Source organism: Sus scrofa, chromosome 13, assembly GCF_054392235.1.
Source record: "Sus scrofa isolate SSC_HxYL_T2T_F1_AM1 chromosome 13, Sscrofa_HxYL_maternal_Yorkshire_Landrace_v2.0, whole genome shotgun sequence".
NCBI lineage: Eukaryota > Metazoa > Chordata > Mammalia > Artiodactyla > Suidae > Sus > Sus scrofa.
The window spans coordinates 45,202,176-45,226,107 of NC_139395.1; the positions used below are offsets into that span (position 1 = coordinate 45,202,176).

Genomic DNA, 23,932 nt, shown 5'->3' on the forward strand with positions numbered 1-23,932 from the left:
TGGCCTCTCTCAGTGGGTTAAGGATCCAGTGTTGCTGTGAGCTGTGGTGTAGGTTGCAGACAAAGCTCGTTTCTGACTTTGCTGTGGTAGTGGCACAGGCCAGCAGTGGTAGCTCCGATTCGACCCCTAGCCTGGGAACCTCCATATGCCACGAATGTGACCCTAAAAAGCAAAAAAAAAACAAAAAACAAAAAAGAAAGAAAGAAAAACTAACAGGAGTTCCTGTTGTGGCTCAGTGGTTAAAGAACTCAACTAGTATCCATGAGTATCTGTTGTCACTCAGTGGGTTAAGGATCTGGTGTTGCCATGAGCTGTGGTGTATGTATGTCACAGACACAGCTCGGATCCCTTGTTACCGTAGCTGTGGTGTAGGCCGGTGGCTACAGCTCCGATTAGACCCCTAGCCTGAGAACTTCCATATGACTCAGCTGTGGCCCTAAAGAGCAAAAACTAACAGAAAAAAATAGATTCAAGTTAAGAAAAACACAGTTGACTTAAATAATCTGAGATAAATAACTATTAAAAATTCACAGCATAAAAGTAACTTTAGAAAGGCCAAGAGCCATTACACACTGCCCCCGAATGTCTGAAAACCAATGGAGATAACTGCGAAGGGGGTAAGGGCTCTATTTCAGGGGCAGAAGGTTCCCCTAGGGTTTTTGTTTTGTTTTGTTTTGTTTGTTTTTTTTGTTTTTGGTCTTTTTGCTATTTCTTGGGCTGCTCCCACGGCATATGGAGGTTCCCAGGCTAGGGGTCGAATCGGAGCTGTAGCCACCGGCCTACGCCAGAGCCACAGCAACTCAGGATCAGAGCTGCGTCTGCAACCTACACCACAGCTCACAGCAACGCCGGATCGTTAACCTACTGAGAAAGGCCAGGGATCGAACCCGCAACCTCATGGTTCCTAATCAGGTTCGTTAACCACTGCGCCACGACGGGAACCCCCACCCAGGGGTTTTAAAAGAGTGAGGGATCGACAAGTCCACCCTCTGAGAAGAAAATGACTTAGAGCTGAGAAAAGAGCCCCATGACAACCTCGACATAGTTCTATTAAGTGCCCAGTCAAAAGTCATAATAATTTTCCAGGCTAAACATTAGTTCTGCTTTATGAATGACAGCAAGGCACCTAAGACTGCTAGTGGGAACTACACAATCATCATTTGAATTCTCATGTGCCAATATATTACATAGCCCCCTATTATCGCAAGTACCCTAAAAAAACACAAAACAATCAAACAAACAAAACTACCAAATGACAAAAGGGCAGCTTATTAGGATAAGATAAACACAAATAATCATTCATCCAAACTTCAGCTTACCTGGAGATGTTTTCTCTAGCACCCTCTCCCTCTCTGCATCTTCCAGGTGGACAGGTATGTTCCCACAGGACTACTGAACACACTATATTATCACTTGTTTTCTTGACTGTCTTCTCCACTAAACTAAAATAAGGCCCCCAAAGGTAAACTTTCCTTTCTACTTTCCCAGCTTCTGACATTGATATTGGCATATGTCCATTCAACAGACACTTAAACAAGAGTCTATGATGTGCCAGTTCTGTGTGAACAAAGATGCTTAACAAATTCTGTCCTCAAAGAGTATATGCACTCTGGTATGGGAGGCAGAAGCATGAACCAACAATTACAATATAGTAAGTAAGTGCTCTGTTAGGCTGCCACTGTAGCAAACAGGGCAGGCATGTCACCCACAGCAGGGCTGAGGGATGTAGAAGATCATCAAGAGTAGGAAAAAAGGGCCTTGCTGTTTGAGGAGTAAGATGCACACAGGTGGCAGACAACCTGGCTATGAAGGCAGCCTGCAAGGTGTGATGTACTGAGGCATAGATGGTGCAGAGAGGGTGATGGAGATGAGAATGGGGTGGCCAGTAGCTTTTAGGGCAGAAGAGGGACAGTGATGCGGGAAGTAAATTACAGGGCTAGGGAACTGGGGAAGGGACAGCATAGGGCGTGGGTAGAATAATTAGTGGAGCAGCCTCTCTTTCCTCGTGGAGCCAGAATGCCCTTGTTAAATAGCAGAATAGGTCTTAGGACAAAATGAAAATGAGCTGCTGTGACAGTTACTGAGCTACTCATCATGAAAAATTTGCCAGAGGACTTGCTTGGATTGACCCCTAAGAAACAGTTTAACAATGCAAACAGATCCCTAAAATTTAAACTCTTCTGGAATAGTTTAACCTTAAGGTTATATCATTTAGGGATATTAATATCTGGCATCCTGATAAAAAAACTGAAAATCAGAAAAAGTCCTAACTTAACCCTCAAATTTAGTCAAATTGTTTAGAAAGTCATCAATTCCTTTTCAAGTCAACTTATTAAAAAAAAAATTGTTTTTTGGCTGCACCTGCGGCACATGGAAGTTCCCAAGGCATGGACTGAAACTGAGCCACAGCAGTAACACACATCACAGCTGGGCCACCAGGGAACTCCATTTAAAAATAAGTTTCTTGGAGTTCACATTGTGGCTCAGCAGTTAACGAACAAGACTAGTATCCATGAAGATGCAGGTTTGATCCCTGGCCTTGCTCAGTGGGTTAAGGATCCGCCATTGCCGTGAGCTGTGGTGTAGGCCAGAAGCTGTAGCTTCGATTCCACCCCTAGCCTGGGAACCTAAGGAAAAGAAAAAAAAAAAACCTCCGAAGAACTTAATCTCTGTTCTCTCCCCAAATTCTCTTTATAACCAAATGTTCCCTGCATCTATGTTTGTTACTTTTTGTGGCTTCCTTCCTCATTTTTGGCCCCTTTTGTAATTCTTTTAGTCCTATTTAGGCCACATCCTTATATCAAATCTACAAGCTCCAGAAAATGCTGCTTAGGAGTGCTCTGCTAGGTCTGGTTCCACCTGTCCTTCCCCATACAGGAGAAGGAAGGTAACAAACAGGTTATAAAATAAGTTGTGAATCTAACAGAGAATAGAACTGTGGTTGCCAATGGGGTAGGGAAGGATGGATTGGAAGTCTGGGATTAGCAGATGCAAACCACTGTATATAGAATGGATAAACGACAAGTCCTACTGTATAGCACAGGGAACTATATTCAATATACCATGATAATCTATGAAAGAGAAAATGAATATGAAAAAGAGAGTGAACATGAGTATATATATATATATATATATATATGTGTGTGTGTGTGTGTGTATATATAACACACGTTTTTAAAAACTGAGTCACTCTGCTGTATACCAAAAACTAACACACACTGTAAATCAACTATACCTCAATAAAATAAATTTTATTTATTCATTTATTTATTTATTTTACGGGCACACCAGAGCATATGGAGGTTCTCCAATTGGAGCTGTAGCTACCGGCCTACAACACAGCCACAGCCACAGCCATGCAAGATCTAAGTCTCATTTGTGATCTACACCACAGCTCTCGACAACAATGGAACCTTAACCCACTGAGCAAGGCCAGGGATCGAACCTGCATCCTCATGGATACCAGTCAGATTCGCTTCCACTGAGCCATGATGGGAACTCCAATTAAAAAAAAAAAAAAAAAAAAAAAAAAGTCTAAGATCCCTGCTGTATAGCACTGGGAACTATGTCTGGTCACTTGTGATGGAGCATGATAATGTGAGAAAAAATGTATGCATGTATGTGTGACTGGGTCGCCTTGCTGTGCAATAGAATATTGACAGAACACTGTAAATCAGCTATAATGGAAAAAATAAAAATCATTATAAAAAAGAAAAAAGATTGATATATTATATGAGATTAAAAAAAAGTCTAGGATCCAACTTTTGTAGAAGAAAGAATTAGACTACCTTCACATAGATAAAAAACCAAGAGGTATAAGAGGCTGAGGTTTAGATAATTACTCTCAGAATGTGAAAAAAGGTTCCTTTTATTTATCACCAATGGCTGATAATCCTTTTGATACGATAGAGGATGGTTGAGAAAAGGTTAGATGGTGGCCATGGACACCAACAAGCTAAAGGACACCATTTATTTTATTCAGCTTGTATTTTATGAAAGGTGGTCAGAATTTAATTGTCAAAAAGTCACTATAAAATTCCAAGTACTTACAGCTTCTTTCTCTCTGTCCATGATGGTTTCCAGCTCCTCAAAATGTCGAAGTTTGATCTCCAGTTTCTTCATTTGTGTTTCCACCAGGAGAGCTACTAGAGACTTGATCTTTCTCTCTTCCACGGCAGCCAGGTGCTAAGGGCAAAAATATCATTCAAAATATTTAGGTAAACATTTGCCTAAAAAACAGTAAGAAAACGCTGAAGTTGCTCTTCAAATTATGTAATTAAGAATGGTGCCCTAGCCCTCAAAAAGACAAAAAAAAAAAAGAAAAAAGAAAAAAAAAGAATGGTGCCCTTGATGCCCCTTTTGTAAGTTTCTTCCATTTATTTAAATTTATTTATTTTTTGACCACACTTGCGGGACACAAAAATTCCCGGGCCAGGGATCAAACCCACGCCACAGTTGTGACCTGCACCATAACCATGACAATGCCAGATCCTTAACCTGCTGCACCACAAGAGAACTTCCTTATTTCAACTTAAAATAACTGTCTATGCCTAAATTTCTGGTACTTATAAATACAAATCAGTCCTGTTAGTAGACTGAAAGGAAACTAATCTACTCTCTTTAAAAAGCCCTCCAAGGAAGAATCAGGGCCCTGATGGGCAAGGAGGAGGACACAGATGGTATGGAGGGAACTTCCCTATCTACTACCCTCTTGCCTCCCACCCTCACCCTGTAACGTTGTCCTTCCCTTCCTACGAATTGTCCAGAGGCAGGCAAACAATGGTCTCCCTCAACACCCAACATCCAGAGAGGGTACAAGACGGTACAAGACAGGAATTACTCTGGAAGAATGGGCCACTCCCCTACACAGGGCTGATGATCAGTCACTCCTGTTTCCTACCAACTCAGCGGCACACAGAGGAAGATATCACATTACTCCAGGAGGATGAGGATCCCACATTTGACAAAGATCCTGACTACCTGCAAGGGATCAATTATACCTTCTCCAGACACTATCTAAGAGCTTACACCAATGAACTAGCAATACTATATTGCAATCACTTTTATTGTATCTATTGAATTTATGTGCTTATCTTGCTTCTACACAAAGTTTTGAGAAATAACATCAAATGGCTGTCTTATTGATTTCTGTGTTTCTAATATAATCACTATTTCTAATATAATCTCTGTGTTTCTAATATAGGCTTTTGGGAGCTCAACTGGTATAAAACACTTATTTTTCATTCTTTATAGTTGATAAAGACAAATATAGTTTTGGAGTTCCTCTTGCAGCCCAATGGATTGAGGATCTGGTGTTGTCACTGCAGCGACTTGGCTTGCTACTGTGGCGGGTTTGATTCCTGGTTTGGGAACCTCCACATGATGCAGGCATGGCCAAAAAAAGAAAAATATAGTTTTATACCTATGGAGACCAAATGCAGGAAGATTCAGAAGTGTAAGCAAAAGACTTTATGAAAAAATCTACAGCTATTAATGGTCATGCTCACCTCCCTAAACTACATTACACTGGATGAAATACATCAAAATTTAAATAAAGATTACGTGATTCTAAGCCTGCTATCATTGATAGCATTACGCAATTTTATATTTCTGAGTAAGAAATTTACGCACATGATAAAAAACTAAAGTTTACAAGGTGTCAAAAAGTAAGTCTCCCTCTCCTTTGGGTCTCCTCCTTTGTATGACACAAATATTATCAAGTTTAAAGGTTGTTTGTTTGTTTCTATTTAATGAGAATGTGACTCCTACATTCTGCTGGCTTTGGGAGAAAAAGTTCTACTTTCTTAATTTGGGGACAACCCCAAGTATTATCAAATAAATATGCCAAAATATTTCCCCTCAAAACTGAAGATCATGAGTTTTCAGATAGAAAGAGATCACCAAGTAAGAAAATAAACATTAAAAAAAGATCAAGTAAAGGAGTTCCTGTTGTGGCTCAGCAGGTTTAGAACCCCGCTAGTATCCATGAGGATGTGGGTTCCATCCCCGGTCTCGCTCAGTGGGTTAAGAATCTGAGCGAGGCATAGGTTGCAAATGTGGCTCAAATCCTGCATTGCTGTTGCTGTGGCTGTGGCATAGGCGGGGCAGCTGTGGCTCTGATTCAACCCCTAGCCTGGGAATTTCCATATGCCTTCCATATGGGCATAAAAAGAAAATAAATTACCAAATTAAATTTTTAAAAAAAGATCAAGTAAGAAAATAAACATGAAAAAAAGATCCACAGCAAGCAGAGTTCCTGTTGTGGTTCAGTGGTTAACGAACCTGACTAGCATCCATGACACGGGTTCAACCCCTGGTCTCGCTCAGTGGGTTAAGGATCTGACATTGCCATGAGCTGTGGTGTAGGTCACAGATGTGGCTCAGATCCCGCATTGCTGTGGCTCTGGTATAGGCTGGCGGCGGCAGCTCCAATTCAACCCCTAGCCTGGGAACCTTCACATGCTGAAGGTGCAGCCCTGAAAAGACCAAAAAAAAAAAAAAAATACCATCAAGGAGGTGAAAACATGGAGTTCTCACTGTAGTACAGTGGGTTGAGAATCCAACTGCAGTGGCCTGGTTTGTTGAGGAAGCACAGGTTCAATCCCCAGCCTGGCAGAGTGGGTTGAGGGATTCTACATTGGTGACTTTGGCACAGGTCATGGCCTGGGAACTTCCTATGTGCTGCAGGTGCAGCCATATAAAAAAAGAAAAGAGAAGAAGAAAAGAAGGTGAAAACATCACCTACAGACTATGAGAAAATATTTGCAAATCATGTGTGACAAGAGACTGGTATTTAGATACACGGATGGCAGATGCCTGAAACACTTCAAACATAAGCTAGTCACTTTCTCAAAATACTAAGCAAATGTTGAAGATGCAGAGGATGGGGGAGGCCAAGGAGTTAGATATAAGGAAAGGAATTCCTGAAAACTTCCTTTTGAGATGATGAAGACTCAAAAGTTCTGGAAAGTCACACCCAAGGAACAGGATGGTCCACAAATTGTCATCTAGCTTTACCCTCTCAATTCTACTAATACCACAAAGGAAGGCTGAATCATACATGTAGATTATATCATCATAGGGAGCATCTAAATCTTTATACAGCATTCAAACAAAAAAGAAGATCCAGCAGACACTGCTTCGTCCCTGGCCTTGCAGGTTAATCTTCTTTGCCATCTAGGCTCATGAGGCCTCTGTTGCTACCATGCTCCGACAGATTCTCAATCAGGCCAAGAAGCATCCTAGCTTAATCCCTCTCTTTGTATTTATTGGTGCAGGAGGTTCTGGAACAGTACTGTATGTCACGTGCCTGGCATTGTTCAATCCAGATGTCAGTTGGGACAGGAAGAATAATCCAGAACCGTGGAGTAAACTCGGTCCTAATGATCAATACAAGTTCTTTGCAGTGAATGTAGATTACAGCACAATGAAGAAAGAAGGTGCAGATTTCTAAATGAAATGTTTCACTATAAAGCTACTTAGAATGAAGGTCTTCTAGAAGCCAATTTTCCACTTAACCAGGAAATATTTCCCCTCTAAATGCATGAAATCACGTTGTATTGTGTTGGGGTTTACACTGATTAATAAATAATCTGAAACTTGAAAAAAAAAATCCACAAAAGACTCAGACACTAGACTGAGCAGGCAAGGACTTTAAAATATGCATCGTCACTATGCTCTAGAAAATCGTAAGGAAAATATGGATAAAAAAGAATTTCAAAAGCAATCTAGAATTGATAATACATAAGAACCAATGTACACACAACTGAAAATATGACTAAAAATATTACTTAAATAAATATCTAAATGACTAGGTTTAAAAGCAGAAGACTTGACTAGTGAACAGAAAAATAGGTCAACAAAGAGAAGGAGAGAAAAAGAATAAAAAAGAAAACCAGAATCAAACGCAACAGTCTTGGGACACAGGTAAAAAGTATAACATTTATGTAGATGGAATTACCAGAGAGGATAGAGAATGAAGTAGAAACAACACTGAAAAGAGATAAAGGGTAAGAATTTTCTAAAACAGATGAAACAAATCAACTGAAAGATTCAAGATGCTTAAGCAAACCCCAAGGAGAGAAAACACAACAATGAAAATCACGATAAGGTACACACTAAGTTCTAAAAACACAAATACAATCTTAATAGTATGGGGTGGGGGAAGGGCACATTACCTTTAATTACCTCCAATGGGTGCAACAAGAATGCTTATAACTGACTTATCGACAGTTACAACGGACAATGGAATGGCTTTTTTTGGCCACGCCCACAGCATGTGGAAGTTCCAAGGCCAGAGACTGAACCCACACCATAACAGTACCCTGAGCCATAGCAGTGACAATGTCAAGTCTTTAACCTGCTGAGCCATAGAGGAACTCTGGCATTTTTCAAAGTATTGAAGTAAAATACCTGCCCACCTTGAATTCTATACTCACTGAAAAAACAAAAACAAAACACACTTCAAAAGTGAAGATGAGGAGCTCCCATTGTGGCCCAGCAGGTTAAGGACCTGATGATGTCTCTGTGAGGATGTGGGTTTGAGTCCTGGCCTCACCCATGGAGTTAAGAATCCAGCATTGCTACAAGCTGTGGCATAGGGAGCAGCTATAGTTCCTATTCGAGCTCTGGCCTGGGGACTTCCATATGCTGCAGGTGTGGCCATTAAAAAAAAAAAAAAAAAAAAGATGAACTCAAGAGCTTATGTGAAAAACAAAGAGAAGTCATTACTAACAAACCCACAGAGTTAAGAAATTCTCAAGGGAGTTCTTTAAAAGAAGAAAAAAGTATTTCTATTAATAAAAAGTTGAAATGGGAATTCCCTAGTGGCCTAGTGGTTGCCTAACGGTTAAGGATTCGAGACTGTCACTGCTACTGCTTGGATCACAGTGGGTTCAATCCCTGGCCTAGGCACTTCCACATGCCATGGACATGGCCAAAACACACACACACAAAAAAACAAAAAAACCATACAGTAAGATTCCATTACATACCTAGTAGAATTGCTAAAATTAAAAAGACTGATAATACCAAGTGCTGATAAGGATGTGGAACCACTGGAACCCTCAAACATTGATTCTGGGATAGTTCACTGGAACAGCTACTCTGAAAAATACTCTGGTAGTCTGATATATCTTGGACCTCCACCCTTAGTCTGATATTATAGTAACATGAGATACTGGTATGTTGATTTTGCAAAAGGAGAAATATATGTAATTTATGACTAGAGAGCAGATTGTGTCAGGTTAGAGTATCATGCCTCCCTTTAGAGGTGTAGTCTATGTCTCCTCATCACCTTGAATTAAGACAGAATGTTTCACTGGTAGAGTTGGGAAGAAGTCATGCAGTGCCAGGAAAAGGCCCCAGCCATAAGACATTGGCAGTTTTTTCTTAATACTTGGGACAATTTAAGAGAAAATTTCAAGCCGCCACGTAAAAAGCCCAATACTTTGATACCATCCTAATATGAATCAGCCCAGGATAAGTTCTTAGAAAGGCTATGTGGAGATGGTGATGCCTGCCAGCCAGCCCCAGGTGGATAGCCATCACAGCATAGGCATCAGGCATGTGAGTGATGCCATTTCAGGACTTCCATAATAGTCCAGACATGAAGTGAACACCTAGTGAAGCTAGCCAATCCAGATGGAGCAGAATTTTTTCAGCAGTCTGCCCGAGTTTCTTACTCATAAAAATATGAGAAGTCATAAAATGATTATGATTTTAAGCCACTAAGTTTTGTGGTAGTTACACAGCAATGGGGCAGGAATACTGCTGATGCTCATGCTATGGACTCTTGATCTGTCAAGAATGATGATCAGAGCCTTCCGAAAGAGAAGAGCTACAGGTGAGTTCCTGCTCTGGCACAACAGGATTGGAGGTGTTTCTGCAGCACCAGGATACAGGTTTGATCCCTGGCCTGGCACAGTGGGTTAAAGGATCTGACGTTGCTGCAACTGCAGCTCAGATCTAATACCTGGCCCAGGAACTCCATAGGCGGCAGGGCAGCCAAAAAAGAAAAGGAAAAAAAAAAAAAAAAAAAAAAAAAGAGGCTATAGGGAGAGACCCAACCCTTCACATACTGGCTTTAGAGAACCTAAAATCATTAGAATAATGAAGTCTAAGAGTGTGCCACAGAAGATATATGGAATGTGGGAGAAACAACCAAAAAAAATGATGAATGATAAGAAAGAAGTAACTTGGAGTTCCCTGGTGGCCTAGTTGTTAAGTTCTCAGAGTTGTCCCTGCTGTGGCTTGGGTTGGATCCCTGGCCTTGGAATCTTTGCATGATGCAGGCATAGCAAAAAAAAAAAAAAAAAAAAAAAAAAAAAGAAAGAAAGAAAGAAAGAAAGAAAAAGAAGAAAAGAGTGAAGTAAAGCAAGGCTTCTAGCTGATAGATTAGAAAGTCTCTATTCAGTCATGTAAGAATGAAAATGAACAGGGCTCACTGTAGGCAAAAGGACCAAATATGTCAAATTTTCCTTTTGTCTTCTCTCCACAGCATCATCAAGTAAAGATACATGGCATTAGTGACCAAAGTGTATAGTGTAAATCAATTTCAATAAACATTTATCTGGTAAAGTCTTGTGACTAAAGTGTATAGTGAAAATTCTCCTATCTCAAGTAAGGGAACAAGTTGCGAGGTATTTCTGAAGGGTAAGAAAAAAATCTTCCTGTTGCCCCAAAACAGGCACCCCAATTACCATAAAGACAAAAGACAAAACTACTTTTTAAAGCATGAGGGTATGGGGTGATAATAGAAAACATCTGAAGGAATGCCTACGGCCTTAAAAAAAATGTGACTTATGTTATCTTAAAAGAACTGAATTCTACTCCTGCTGATAAAAGAGGACATGTTCTATTTTCTGGGGTTTCTAGCTTATTCCAGCAATAGTTCTGGATTCTTACTTCCAGTTAAACTCAGATGGAAGGGATGCAGAGCACCCATCCAAAAGTGCTCCTTCTTACAGCCACATACCACTCCTCAAGTGGGTTAGGCCACAGGGTGACAGCAGGTAGACTCAAAGAGTGGATGTGCTACCCAAGAGCACCTCATATGGCAAGGATGGGGAAAGCCAGACAGCATGCCCACTCTATCTGTTTTGAAGCTACATCTAGAACCTCTAATTACCTCTCCATGTCAGAGTGTGACAAACAATTAAAATGTATCAAGGAAAACTTCTAATAACAAAGCTGTTTATAGACACAATAGAACAAAAAGAGAATAAGAGAAAACTTGGATAGGCTAGATAAGTTGTACTAATTACAGTAATTTAAGTGAATTTCTTACCCCCCTTAATTACCATGTAGCACAAAAAATGATTATGTGTGCTGTAAAATGTATCAGAACCAGCTGTAGTGGCACTGAACAAGTCATGTGTGCCAAGTCATGCAGCATGAGCATCTGTAACACTCTCTCAAATCAGTGGCAAGACCTAAGTGATCTGAGAGTGAAGACCCAAGTTTCTAGTTATTAGAAATAAGAGTGAGTGATGATGAGGGAGTGGAAATTCAGTGACCTGGAAAGAAAATGTTCTTTGGACACTCTTCTAAACCTTGTATGGAATATCCAAGGGCCAGGGCAACTGATTTATAAAAGGAGTTTCTCTGCAGTGAAGGAGTCAAACAGCTATGGCAAAGTGGCCAGAGGTACAGAGTATACTAATTTTTGTGCCCAAAGCCATGAAAACATCGTAAAGCATTTGTAAAACATTTTATGGTAAACTACCATTTTAGTTCCTTCCCTGGCAACAAGAGTGAAGTGCACACTATGGTACATAGAGAAGAAATAATGGGAAGGAACAGTGAGAGAACTATGCTCTGTGAGAGGGAAAGGTGTCCCAAAAAGTCCAGCTGGAGATGAAAAAGAGTGTGGTTTCATCTGCACACAAAATAGGTCAGGACAGATAGGCAAGAAATGGTGCTTGAGAACTGAGAATGTTCTTGATCATGAAGATCTCCCAAATTCCCTAAGGAGTCTGAAATTTGAGCCTGAGAGAGAAAGGGGGATTATTCAGGAAAGTATCATTCTCATATTTGTATTTTTAAAGATTCTTCTACATAATGTATGACTCATTTATATGAAGTCATGGTGTTCGGAGACAGGCTAGTATTTACTTCTGAAGGGAATGAAAGTAACTGGAAGGGATGCGAGGAAGCGTCTAGTGAGCTGCTAAGGTTATATGGCTTGATGTGGGTGCTGATTGTGAGCCTGTAGGTAGGCTCAGCTGAAAAAAATTTACATTGTAGACATTTATATGTTTACTTATTTAGATATAAATTATACTTCAATAAAAAATGAAAAACCAGAAAGATTACTTTGGCTGAAGGATAGAGAATGGGATGCAGGAGACAGGCAATAGATGAGCACAGTATGAACAGTTAAGAACATGGATGGCTCAGAGTTCCCTGGTAGCTGAGCAGTTAAGGACTCAGTATTGTCACTGCTGTGGCTTGGGCTTGATCCCTGCCCAAAGAACTTCTGCATCCTGCAGGCATGGCCAAAGTGGGGGGCAGGGAGAGCTTCCAATAAAGGAGCAAAACCAAACAAATGTGAAACAAGAAGCAAACTGATGTCTACAACAGTATTCACTTATTCAACAGTACCCCTCAAATTTCTAGAGGAGAGAGAATACCTAAAACTGTTTAAGAACCATAAAGATCAGGAGACATCTTTGGAAGAGACTGACTAATCTGTCTGAACTGACTGAGCTTAACTGTGACCAGTAAACACCCCTTCCACACACTGTCCACACCTACGTCAGATGGGCAGGCACTCAAAACAGTAGCCTTATGGTTTGAACTGGGTCATCTATGGATCTGTTGTACATCATGGTACACAGATGAAACCCGTGGAGAAGTAGTTCACAGCAGCTAAAGAGTCTGGAGGAACTAAAGACCATGAAAAACATCTTTCCCAATGGATCAAGAATAGCTCAAGATAAAATGATTAGCTATGTTGTAGTAACCACTGCTTGAAATGTGGTGACTATAAAGAAAGGAAACTACTTTTGAGGGTTAAATGGAGAAGGGGGTGAATAGATTTTAAAACCCTGATATATTCATGCTTTAAAACGCTAAATTAACAAAAAGCAGGGAAAATAACATTCTCTTTTCTTCTTATGTATGTTGGAAAGCCAATACTGTGTTATAAATAGAGAAAACCACCCCCAGAAAGCTGGCAAATTCAAGAAGAAAGGAGCTATTTTAGGTTCCCTCTCTTTCCTTTCAGTCTGTAAGAGCAGGGTGAAGTATTTATACAAGGAAACAGATTTTTGTCTTAAAAATCACAAATATTTCAGAAATTATTGCAACTGTAGTCCAAGACAAGTTCTGCAGGCACATTAAGGAGACTTCAATCTCTGCAGTCTTCAAAAGACTGAATGACACAATGAATGAATCAAAGGCAGTCACTTTTTAGGAGCAGGTTAGCTATTTCTACCATCCTCTTGTCTGTGGATCTTAACCTAGAAATATCATTCAAGCAAACAGTCATCTCCTACAGGGTGCAAGCCTCTTTATACTAAATGTTCCCAATAACCTCAAAACAATACAGTCATTCATGACTTAGAGAGCACTAGGAAAAGATCTGTCAGGGCAAACCTTGGCTTTGGTTGCAGCTGAGGCAAGAGCAGCTGCTGCGGCTGTGGCTACATTTCCTTCAGAAATTTCATGTTCTACTTTCTTCTTCCCAATATCACTTTCTCTTTCTTTACAAGTATCAGTGAGTTCCTTGTTCTCTTCACTCTCCTTCTCTTCTGAAAAAAATCAGAAAGTTCTATTACCAGTGTGCCCAGTCTCAATAAGACATCTTACTTCTCACCTCTGCCACATGACGGACTAGGACTGATGTTACAAAGAGACCTCAGTGCTGCTGCCTTCTTTTTAAGATCTCTGCTGAGCCATTCCAGGCATGGAAGTCTGCTTCTATTTCAGATGGATTTTCTAAATAGTCCACTTTGTCTTCCTTTATTTCTCTAAGCGCTCTGTGTAGTTCCCTTGGATATAAAGGAAAATTCAGGGGAACTAAGCCCTAAGACCAACATGTTGGTTCATCAGTCAATGAAATACTCCAGGAAACCCTACAGTCTGGAGGAAATCAGAAGCTGAGAACAGAGCATTTCTGCAAGCCTTCCAAGTCGGGCATGATGGGATTCACCAGCAACTGACTGGAAATGACAGGTCTGTGTGGTGACTTCAGTCACAGCTAAAAAACCTGTTTGTCTAAATATCACTGAAAGCAACACAACCACTAGCATCAGCACTGAAGCTTAAGTGCAAAGTAAAACTCAAATGCTTATTTACTGTTATATTAAGAAACAAACCCATAATAAATGAAGGAATTTTTCTACATAATTAAACTGCCCACATTTCTCCAGTGCTTTTTGGTTTTACCTAGTAAAGTCCAAAGAGTTTTCTCAAATTACCTGATTTGGTATCTTCACTAACTTCACTATCCTGTTCCTTCTCACTGTTTTTTTCATTTTCTCCATCTTGTGCTTTATCACCTTCATCCGTTTCATTTTCCCCTTTATTTTCTGCCTGAAAAGGTACCAAAAAAAAAAAAAAAAAAAAAAAAGAGAGAGAGAGAGAGAGAATAGTGAGAAAAAAAAATGCTCCTTTTACAATGGACATTATTTTTGAATAACAAAAGGCTCCACTATTTTGGGCAAGGAGTGGACTAGGTTCAGAAAGGCCTTGGAGAGAAAAGCTAGAAAATAAATTAATAGTTTCAGAAATATACCTTTTACTACCTCAACTCCTGAGAGCTAACAAGACAAACTGGATACCTTCTAAGCAAAGTCCCCACTCTCTGTGCACCCTCTGCTTTAGGCTATGGTTACAGTATCCAAAGGAAAATCAGTGGGATTCATTTATATTATTTATTGGTCAAATAAATAAATAAATAATCAGTTAGTTGTCCAAAAAGACTAAGATCATTTAAAATGTACAGAATCAACCATGAAGATAAAATGCTGTCAAAATCAAAAGCTGACGGGAGTTCCTATTGTGGCTTAGCGGTAACAAACCCAGCTAGTATCCGAAACGATGCAGGTTCATGACCCAGATCTGGCGTTGCTATGAGCTGTGGTGTAGGTTGCAGACACAGCTCGGATGCTGCATTGCTGTGGATGTGGCAGAGACCAGCAGCTGCAGCTTTGACTGGACCTCTAACCTGGCAATTTCCATATGCCACACATGTGGCCCTAAGGAAGCAGGGAAAAAAAAAAGACAACATTTTTTTTCAGACTTTAAAAGCAAAAGTATACTTGATTTTGAATGTGCCAATTGCTGCTATACAGCAAAGTGACATAGTGATATACATACACACACTCTTTTTTTAATGGCTGCACATGGAAGTTCCCAGGCCAGGGATTGAATCCGGGCTGCAGCTGAGACCTATGCTGGATCCTTAACCCACTGTGTCACAGCCAGTATAGCCAGAACTCTTGCATTCTCTTAAAGAAAAATACTGTTTTCCATCATGGTCTGTCCCAGGAAATGGGATATAGTTCCCTGTGCTAAACAGTAGGACCTTGTCTTTTATCCATTTAAATGTAATCATTTGCATCTACTAATCTTAAACTTCCAGTCCATCCCACTCCTTCCCTGACAAAGCTCTTTAATACCACCATTTGTTAATGGTCTTTAGGAAGAGCCACAATAGATCATGCTCTGGGACAGGAAACGTCAATTCTTCTGTGGTCAGGTTTTAGTATCACTGGCTAATTTTGAAATCCCCATGACCTTATACAAATTATGTAACAAGGTTTATAAAATGAAGAGACTATCTTTTTCTTGATGAGGCTGTTTTAGGAATTAAATGAATTCATAAATGTAAATTACAAAGCACAGTATTTAGAACATTGTAGAACAATAATTAAACTATTATCCTTTTCCTTTCCTTACCTGTATACAATTTTAAAGCCCTTATGTAATCAAGACCTTGAATCTCTGCTTGTATATATTCACTCAATGTGACTGACTGCTCACCATGTGGCTCAAACTTGAAGAGGCTGTAAAGTCCTATCCTGCTGGCTCTCCTTGAGTTTACATCCTCTATGAGACAGGGATCAGGTCATAAACATAGTGGGCACCTGGGTGCCCTCTGCACACTGACTTCAGTGTCTCCCCCTCTGTTGCCAGGTGGAACACTCGATTCCCTAGTCTCCATTTCAATCTTGATAATTTCATCTGCTCTTTAAGACCTACTTGAAACGTTGCCTTCTCACTAAGTCTTTTCCAATTATTTTTCTGCTGGTGGCTAACTCTCCTAGAAAAATGCCTTAATATTCTATAATTCCCTTCTGGCACAAAGATAGGACCCAAACTCTACTATTCGAAATCCTTAAGAAACACAACATTTTGTTTTCCATATTGCCAACTGTGCCAGAAAGGGGTACAGAAGCATAAATTAGAGAGTGAATAAATCCTGAAAGAATAAATGAAAAATGTCCAATATTATGACTTATGAGAACTACACCTTAAACCAACAAAGTCCAAATGACGGATATAATTATTTATAGTCCCCTGAGAGGACTCAAAAGATCAAAATAAACCCAAACTGTTATGCTATGAAAGGCTCTCTGTGGCTTTTCTGTTACCAGAGAATTTAAACAGACTTTACCTTTTCAGGCTGCTGACTGTCAGCATCAGTTTCCATTTTTTCCTCTTCAGCTCCTTCTACAAACAAAAGAATAAGAACAAGTAGTACAATATTGGGAAAAAAGTAAAAGCTATCTTAATGCTGTTAGAGTGTTTGAAATACATCTACACTCAGTAATATGGACAAACTTCAAAATCATAAGGTTAACATAAAACAACACATACCTTATTATTCTATTAAAGTTAAAAGATAGGTGCAAGTAATCTGGTTATAGCATCAGGATAGTGGTAATATTAGCAAACCAAATCCAAGAACACATAAAAAAAGATCATACACCACGACCAAGATGGATTTATCCCAGGGTTACAAGGATGGTTCAACATACACAAGTCAATCCATGTGATACACCACATCAACAAAAGAAAAGACAAAAACCACATGATCATCCCAATAGACGCAGAAAGAGCATTTAATAAAATTTAACAATCATTCAGGATAAAAAATTTTATCATCTAAGTAGCTAAAGAGGGACCATATCTCAACAAAAAAGCTATTGACGACAAACCTACAGCCAACATAATTTTCAATGGAGAAAAGCTGAAAGCCACCTTACTAAAATCTGGAATAAGATAAGGATGCCCAATCTTACCACCTCTATTCAACACAGTATTGGAAGTCATAGCCACAAAAATCATACAAGAAAAAGAAATAAAAAGTATTCAAATCAGAAGGGAAGAAGTAAAATGGTCATCATATACATAACATGATACTCTATATAGAAAACCCTAAAGACTCCACACAGAAACTATTAGAACTGATAAATGAATTCAGCAAGGATACAAGACTAACATACAGAAGTCTGCTGCATTTCTTTATATTACAATGAAATATCAGAAAGGGAAGGTAAAAAAGACAATATTTTTAAAAATTATGTCCAAAAAAACCCACCACAAACCACAGAACAAATCTGAGCAAGAAGGTGAAACACATGATAAGAACTATAAAATATTGATACGGAGCTCCTGTTGTGGCTCAGCAGAAATGAACCCAACTAGTATCCATGAGGATGCAGATTCGATCCTAGGCCAGCAACTGTAGCTCTGATTGAACTCCTAGCCTGGGAACTTCCATATGCCACACCTGCAGCCCTAAAAAGAAACAAAAACAAAAACACTGATAAAGGAAACTGATGATGAATCAAAGAAATGAAAAGATATTCCATGTTCTTTGATTGGAAGAACTCATATTATTTAAATGGCCATACTTCCCAAAGAAAGCTACTGATTTAATGTGATCCCTATCAAATTTCCTGTGACATTTTCCACAGAACTAGAACAAATAATCCTAAAATTTATATGGAACCATAGAAGACCCAGTATTGTCAAAGCAGTCCTAAAAAAAAAGAACAAAGCTGGAGGTGTAACCCTCTTGGACTTTAGACAAGACTATAAAGCTACAGTAATCAAAGCAGCATGGTACAGGCTAGGATCTGGCATTGCTGTAGGTGTGGCGTAGGCTGGCAGCTACATCTCTGATTCAACCCCTAACCTGGGAACTTCCATATGGCGTGGATGCAGCCCTTAAAGTGCCCAAAATGGCACTGCCAATCAGTGATTATTTGGAGGGAACACTCTCCATTTCCTACACATCACTTGTAAACAGCCAGTAGTTACTTTCTAAAACAAATAGAACCATGCTACTATCTACTCTTTGGGGGCTTTACAAGGACCATAAGGGAAAAAGTCCTTCAGAATCAGCCTCACAACAGATGCAACTGGTCACAGTAACTGTTCCCTACAGATTTCTTGGTATTATTTTCAGAATACGCTACCTATGTTCATTCCTTCTTCCTTTTTCATTATTGTTTAAAATGCTATATCTTTTGTGAAGCCTTCCCCAACTAACTCAAGCATAAATCATTGTTTCTTCCACATGTACCTCTACCTACAACTGTGTTTCTTTTTAATAATAATATCCTCCCCACCAAATGAATATCCTTCAAGGTAAGGGTGTTTAATTCAGTGATTCACAAACTGTGGTCCAGATATCCTGAAGTTCCTAAGATCAAATCTATTTTCATGTCAACACCAAGATGTTATTTGCCTCTTTATTCTCATTTCATACAAGTGCAGTGTGTAGCTTTCCAGAGGCTGCATATTGAAATCAGCAACAGAAATGTACAACTACAGATTGTTTAAAATTTCACAGTTTTTCTTTCTTTCTTCCTCTTTCTTTCCTCCCTTCCTTCTTTGCCATGCCTGCAGCATGTGGGAAGTTCTCAGGCCAGGGATCAAACCCGTGCCAGAAATCAGACTCCTACTATACAATGAACCTCCTGGAGCCTTTGTCCTATACTTCTAGCTTCCAGAAATAAATATTGCTGTTGATAAGCTACCTAGCCTATGATATTCTGCCCAAGCTGACTGAGATTCTCCCTTCCCCAGTTTTCCCCCTGGACACTCCCCATCTCTTGGCATTTAGGACCTCTCCCTCCCTCTTTGGAGTCTCCTCTCATCCCTTGGAGCACCTTTTCCTTCTTAAAAGGGAGGGAAGGAGGGAGCAAGGAAGAGAGGGAGGGAAGAAGGAAAGAAAACAAAAACAAAAAACTTGTAGCCATTGCACTGACAATGTCAGATCTTTAATCCACTGTGCCACAAAGGAACTCCTCAATTTCTGTATTAGAAATTAGTCAATATCAACAGATATAATCCAAATAAATGGAAGCATTTTTGGGTTCACTTATATTTTTAAAGAGTCAAAGTTCAGGGAGTTCCCGTCGTGGCGCAGTGGTTAACGAATCCGACTAGGAACCATGAGGTTGCGGGTTCGGTCCCTGCCCTTGCTCAGTGGGTTAACGATCTGGCGTTGCCGTGAGCTGTGGTGTAGGTTGCAGACGCGGCTCGGATCCTGCGTTGCTGTGGCTCTGGCGTAGGCCGGTGGCTATAGCTCCGGTTGGACCCCTAGCCTGGGAACCTCCATATGCCGCGGGAGCGGCCCAAGAAATAGCAACAACAACAACAATAACAACAACAACAACAAAAAAAAAGACAAAAAAAAAAAAAAAAAAAAAGAGTCAAAGTTCAAAGACCAAAAAATTTTAGAACTTTGAGTCCAATAATTTTTGTCTTATCAGAGAACAAAATGAGGTCCATGGTAGGAATTCACTGAACACTTCTAGGAGACTAACCAAGTCATTCACTGTATTAAAGTTCAAATGTTCCATAAAGCTAGCAATATACAGTCCAACCCAGATCAAGAGTCTTGCATCACACTCTCTACAACCTAGCTCCAGCCTACCTTTGTAGGCTGCTCTCTTTCCACATCCTTGTTTGAATTTCATTTTCTGGCCAACGTGATTTACTTCTTACCCTCTGAACAACCTTCTATTTCCATCTCTGAGCCTTTGTTCACACTGTTCTACAGAATCAAATACTGTACTTGCTTCAGTCTGGCTCACTGATTTTCTGAACCTCTTTTTCAACACTCAGCTGAAATCCTACTTTGTCTACTTTCTTTGTCTGAAGTCAGCCTCAGTTTAAAATTATAGGTCACAGTGTGTTAATTCTTACAGCATTTCCTATGACTGTAAGACAATTAATACTTCATTATATTTCCAATATTCCAATAATAAATTACTTTTCCATGTATGTATAAACTCATCACAAAAAATAACCCCAATTACTAAAGGTTATTACCTATGTCTTACATAACTGCACACAGCAAGAGAGCTGTATCAAGCAACTATAGCACTCGATTTAATAAGAGTCACCACAAGACACACAATTGTATTACACAGGGAAGCCAAAATTTCTTCTTAAAATTTCACCTCCTACCATCTAATAAATATGAGTCATTAGGCAAGTCCTTTAAATCCCATCTAACCCTTAGAAGTTAAACATCTAATTATGAACTGCTAAGAGTCCCTCAGGGAGTTCCTATCATGGTTCAGTGGTTAACGAACCCGACTAGTATCCATCAGGACGCGGGTTCGATCCCTGGCTTTGCTCAGTGGGTTAAGGATGCAATGTTGCTGTGAGCTGTGCGGTAGGCCAACAGCTGTAGCTCCAATTCAGATTCAACCCCTAGCCTGGGAGCTTCCATATACCACAAGTGCAGCCCTAAAAAGACAAAAAAAAAAAAAAAAAAAAAAAGCCCCCTCAAATATAACAGTGACAAAGAGAAGAAAGAAGCCCATTCCACAAAATGTGGTCTAAAGATCAAATATTGAGCCAGCTTTTCCTCGGGTTCACTTGTCTAGCATGTCTTCACATACTGGTGTTTTATTTACTTTTTTGATATGCCCACAACATGTAGCAGTTCCCAGGTGCAGTGGGTTAAAGGATTCAGCATTGCAGCAGAAGTGGCAGAGATCACAGCTGAGGCTCAGATTCAATCCCTGGCCTGGGAACTTCCATGTGCCATGAGTGTCACCATTAAAAAAAAAAAAAAGTAGTGCTTGATTTTAAAAATGGTATGGAAATCCTCAGGGTGAAAAGAATGATGCTATTTATGTGCTATAAATAGTGTCTGAGGCAAGAAGTGTAACAGTTACTTCTGAGCTTTATGTTCCTAGAAAGTGACCTTTCTAATATTATTATTGTCAGGATGCTCTTCTCAATGTTCTTTATCTTAACCTTCCTGAAAACTAAGAGTGATGGTTTGAGTTCTTCTAAACAAAGCTGTGACAAACAGCTCAAGACTTCTTCTTGGAGTCCTGTACTTCACAAGGTATTAAAGCAGCTTGGTGGATAATCTGCTCATAACTATAAAATGATCTTCTTGAAACATTTCTATTTATGATTCAATTCCCCTAAAGCATAATCAATTATACAGGGGGGAAAAAAAAAATCAATGGATTTAATCTCTCAAATTTCTCTAAACCAGAATTAAGATACAGACGGTAAATCTATTGAGCCTGGGAATTCCCTGGTGGCCTAGCAGTTAAGGACTCAACATTGTCACTGCTGTGGCTCGGGTTCAATCCCTAATTGTATATTCCACAGTTGCAGACAAAAAAATAAAAGTCTATTCAGTAGCAAGAAAACCAAAACCAGAACACCAATATTTGAGGTCAGGAAATACAAATGGAGGGTAGAGCAATAAGTCTTTGACAGACTTTTTGAATATACATGCATGTTCCAACTCTGGGGGGAAGGGATGATGTCCTAAAAATAGGCTAAAAGTCATTGTATTATGGTGTTTATTTATTTTTATTTTTTTTTTTATTTGTCTTTTTGCTATTTCTTGGGCCGCCCCTGCGGCATGTGGAGGTTCCCAGGCTAGGGGTCGAATCGGAGCTGTAGCCACCAGCCTACGCCAGAGCCACAGCAACTCGGGATCCGAGCCACGTCTGCAACCTACACCACAGCTCACGGCAATGCCGGATCGTTAACCCACTGAGCAAGGGCAGGGACCGAACCCACAACCTCATGGTTCCTAGTCAGATTTGTTAACCACTGCGCCACTACGGGAACTCCGTATTATGGTGTTTATAAGTAGAAAAATGTCCTTATTCTTAGGAAACGGATGCTGAAATATTTAGGGGGTGCAAAGAATCACGATGTCTACAGCTTATTTTGAAATAATTCACCAAAAATAATGGAATAAAAATTGTTTATTTAGATTCCTAAATAGATAAAAACGGCAAAACTGAATCTGACTGGCAAATGAGATTTCAGTATGCTATCCTATCAACATTTCAGTATGTTTGGCTACAAGTAAAGAGGTTATCAGGAAGGTATTGTATGTAGTCTCTAGGTAAAGTCTAAAAATAATTTACTTCTTATTTTTTTAATTACTTAATGAATCTTATTACATTTATAGGTGTACAACAATCATCACAATCAAATTTTACAGCATTTCCATCCCAAACCCTCAGTGACAGCTCTTTAATAAAACCTTAGTGGTAAAGTTAAAGAAATTGTTAATATTCAAACAGATTATATAGTTGAAAAATAATTCAATTTAACAATTCCTAGATAGCATCTATTCTCAACCTAACAGAATAAAATTTTTAAAAATTTAAGTTAGACCCTGATACTCTTCTGCTCAAACCCCTCATTTGCCTCCACCTGAGTAAACACTAAAACTTTACAATGGCTTACAAGGTTCCTCCTAATCTCTCTTGCCCTCCTCTATCCTGCAATCCAGCTGTTTTCCATGATTCTCCTTGCTATTCCTCAACTACGTCTGGCAGCTCCTGCCCAGACACCTAACACTGGCTGCTCCCGGTGCCTGGAACCTCTGACCGGGCTCCTATCCTTGCCTTCCACTTAACATCTTTACTCAAATCTCACTTTCTTGGTGAGACAATCCCGGACCACTTAAAACTGCTACACTTCACTCTTATCCACAGATCCTTGTTCTATTTTGCACTGTACCACTTTCCAACCAATATACTCTTTCAACACTCCTATCCATCTTCCACCTTTAAAATGTAAAGTCCATGAGGGCAGGCATTTTGGTCAGCTTTCTTTTCCAGTATTCTAGCATCTAGAATACAATGAAATACCATAATAACACAACATATTAACAGTCTTATTTATTCCTATGAATTAACAAGGGAAAAAAAGAGTCTAGTTTAAAACTGATCTCCCATCCAAAAATGCTTATGTGATATAGGCTCATACACTATATCACAATGACTGAATTTTGCTCTGAGTTTCTCAGCACTTAATCTTGTATAAATGAATCATCCACTGCCAATCTTTTAGTACATTTGCCTGTCTCCTGTAGATCCTAGGTTTTCAAGAGGGCCTGGGTCTTTTCCTACTGTATTTGCCATAGTACATAAGACAATACAGTACAATGGAGCTGTTAGGCCTTCAGCAATCCTTGTTAAATGAGTGAAAAATGCACAGATGTACCTATTTGTTTTACTTCTGGCAGCACACTACAGTGAAAAGAGGTCAAGGCTTTGGGGTCAAAGAGGTTCAAATTTTAGCCTATTCTTAAAAATGTGCCAATGTAACCTACCAACATCTACTTTCCCTGCAAAAAACCATACAAATCTGGAGAAATCAGGAGATACTGAACAATGCCTAGAATTGAAAGAATCTCCTAAGCCAACATTTATTTCCTAAATAATTCCAATGAGAAGTTTCCTAATAAATGAAAATAAGAGGTGTTTTAGACATAGTGTTCACCTGTCTTAACTTTATTTCACCAAATACGAACCCCCAGCACCAAATCCACAATAAAAAGAGAGGTTTATGAGAGAAACCCAAAAAGTTCTGTTTTGTAAGAAAACTTTTTGTTAATACATAAAACTAGTGTAACATAATAAATTAAATATCACAATAAAAAAATATGATTGGAATTCCCACTGTG

General features: G+C 39.4%; 1 protein-coding gene and 1 pseudogene across 3 annotated transcripts in view; one reads left to right on the top strand and one right to left on the bottom strand.

Moving 5' to 3' along the window:
• SMARCC1 (SWI/SNF related, matrix associated, actin dependent regulator of chromatin subfamily c member 1) overlaps positions 1 to 23,932 on the bottom strand; it is a 166,999-nt gene that overhangs the window by 31,470 nt on the left and 111,597 nt on the right. For all 3 annotated transcript variants that reach the window (XM_084988231.1, XM_021068731.2, XM_084988232.1), the window contains 4 exons: positions 16,625 to 16,680; positions 14,424 to 14,538; positions 13,600 to 13,754; positions 4,051 to 4,185 (listed from right to left, as the gene is read on the bottom strand). In XM_084988231.1, the coding sequence (XP_084844357.1) occupies positions 4,051 to 4,185; positions 13,600 to 13,754; positions 14,424 to 14,538; positions 16,625 to 16,680 (461 nt within the window). The remainder of the gene's footprint in view (positions 1 to 4,050; positions 4,186 to 13,599; positions 13,755 to 14,423; positions 14,539 to 16,624; positions 16,681 to 23,932) is intronic.
• On the top strand, positions 7,131 to 7,612 carry COXFA4P (cytochrome c oxidase associated subunit FA4 pseudogene; annotated as a pseudogene).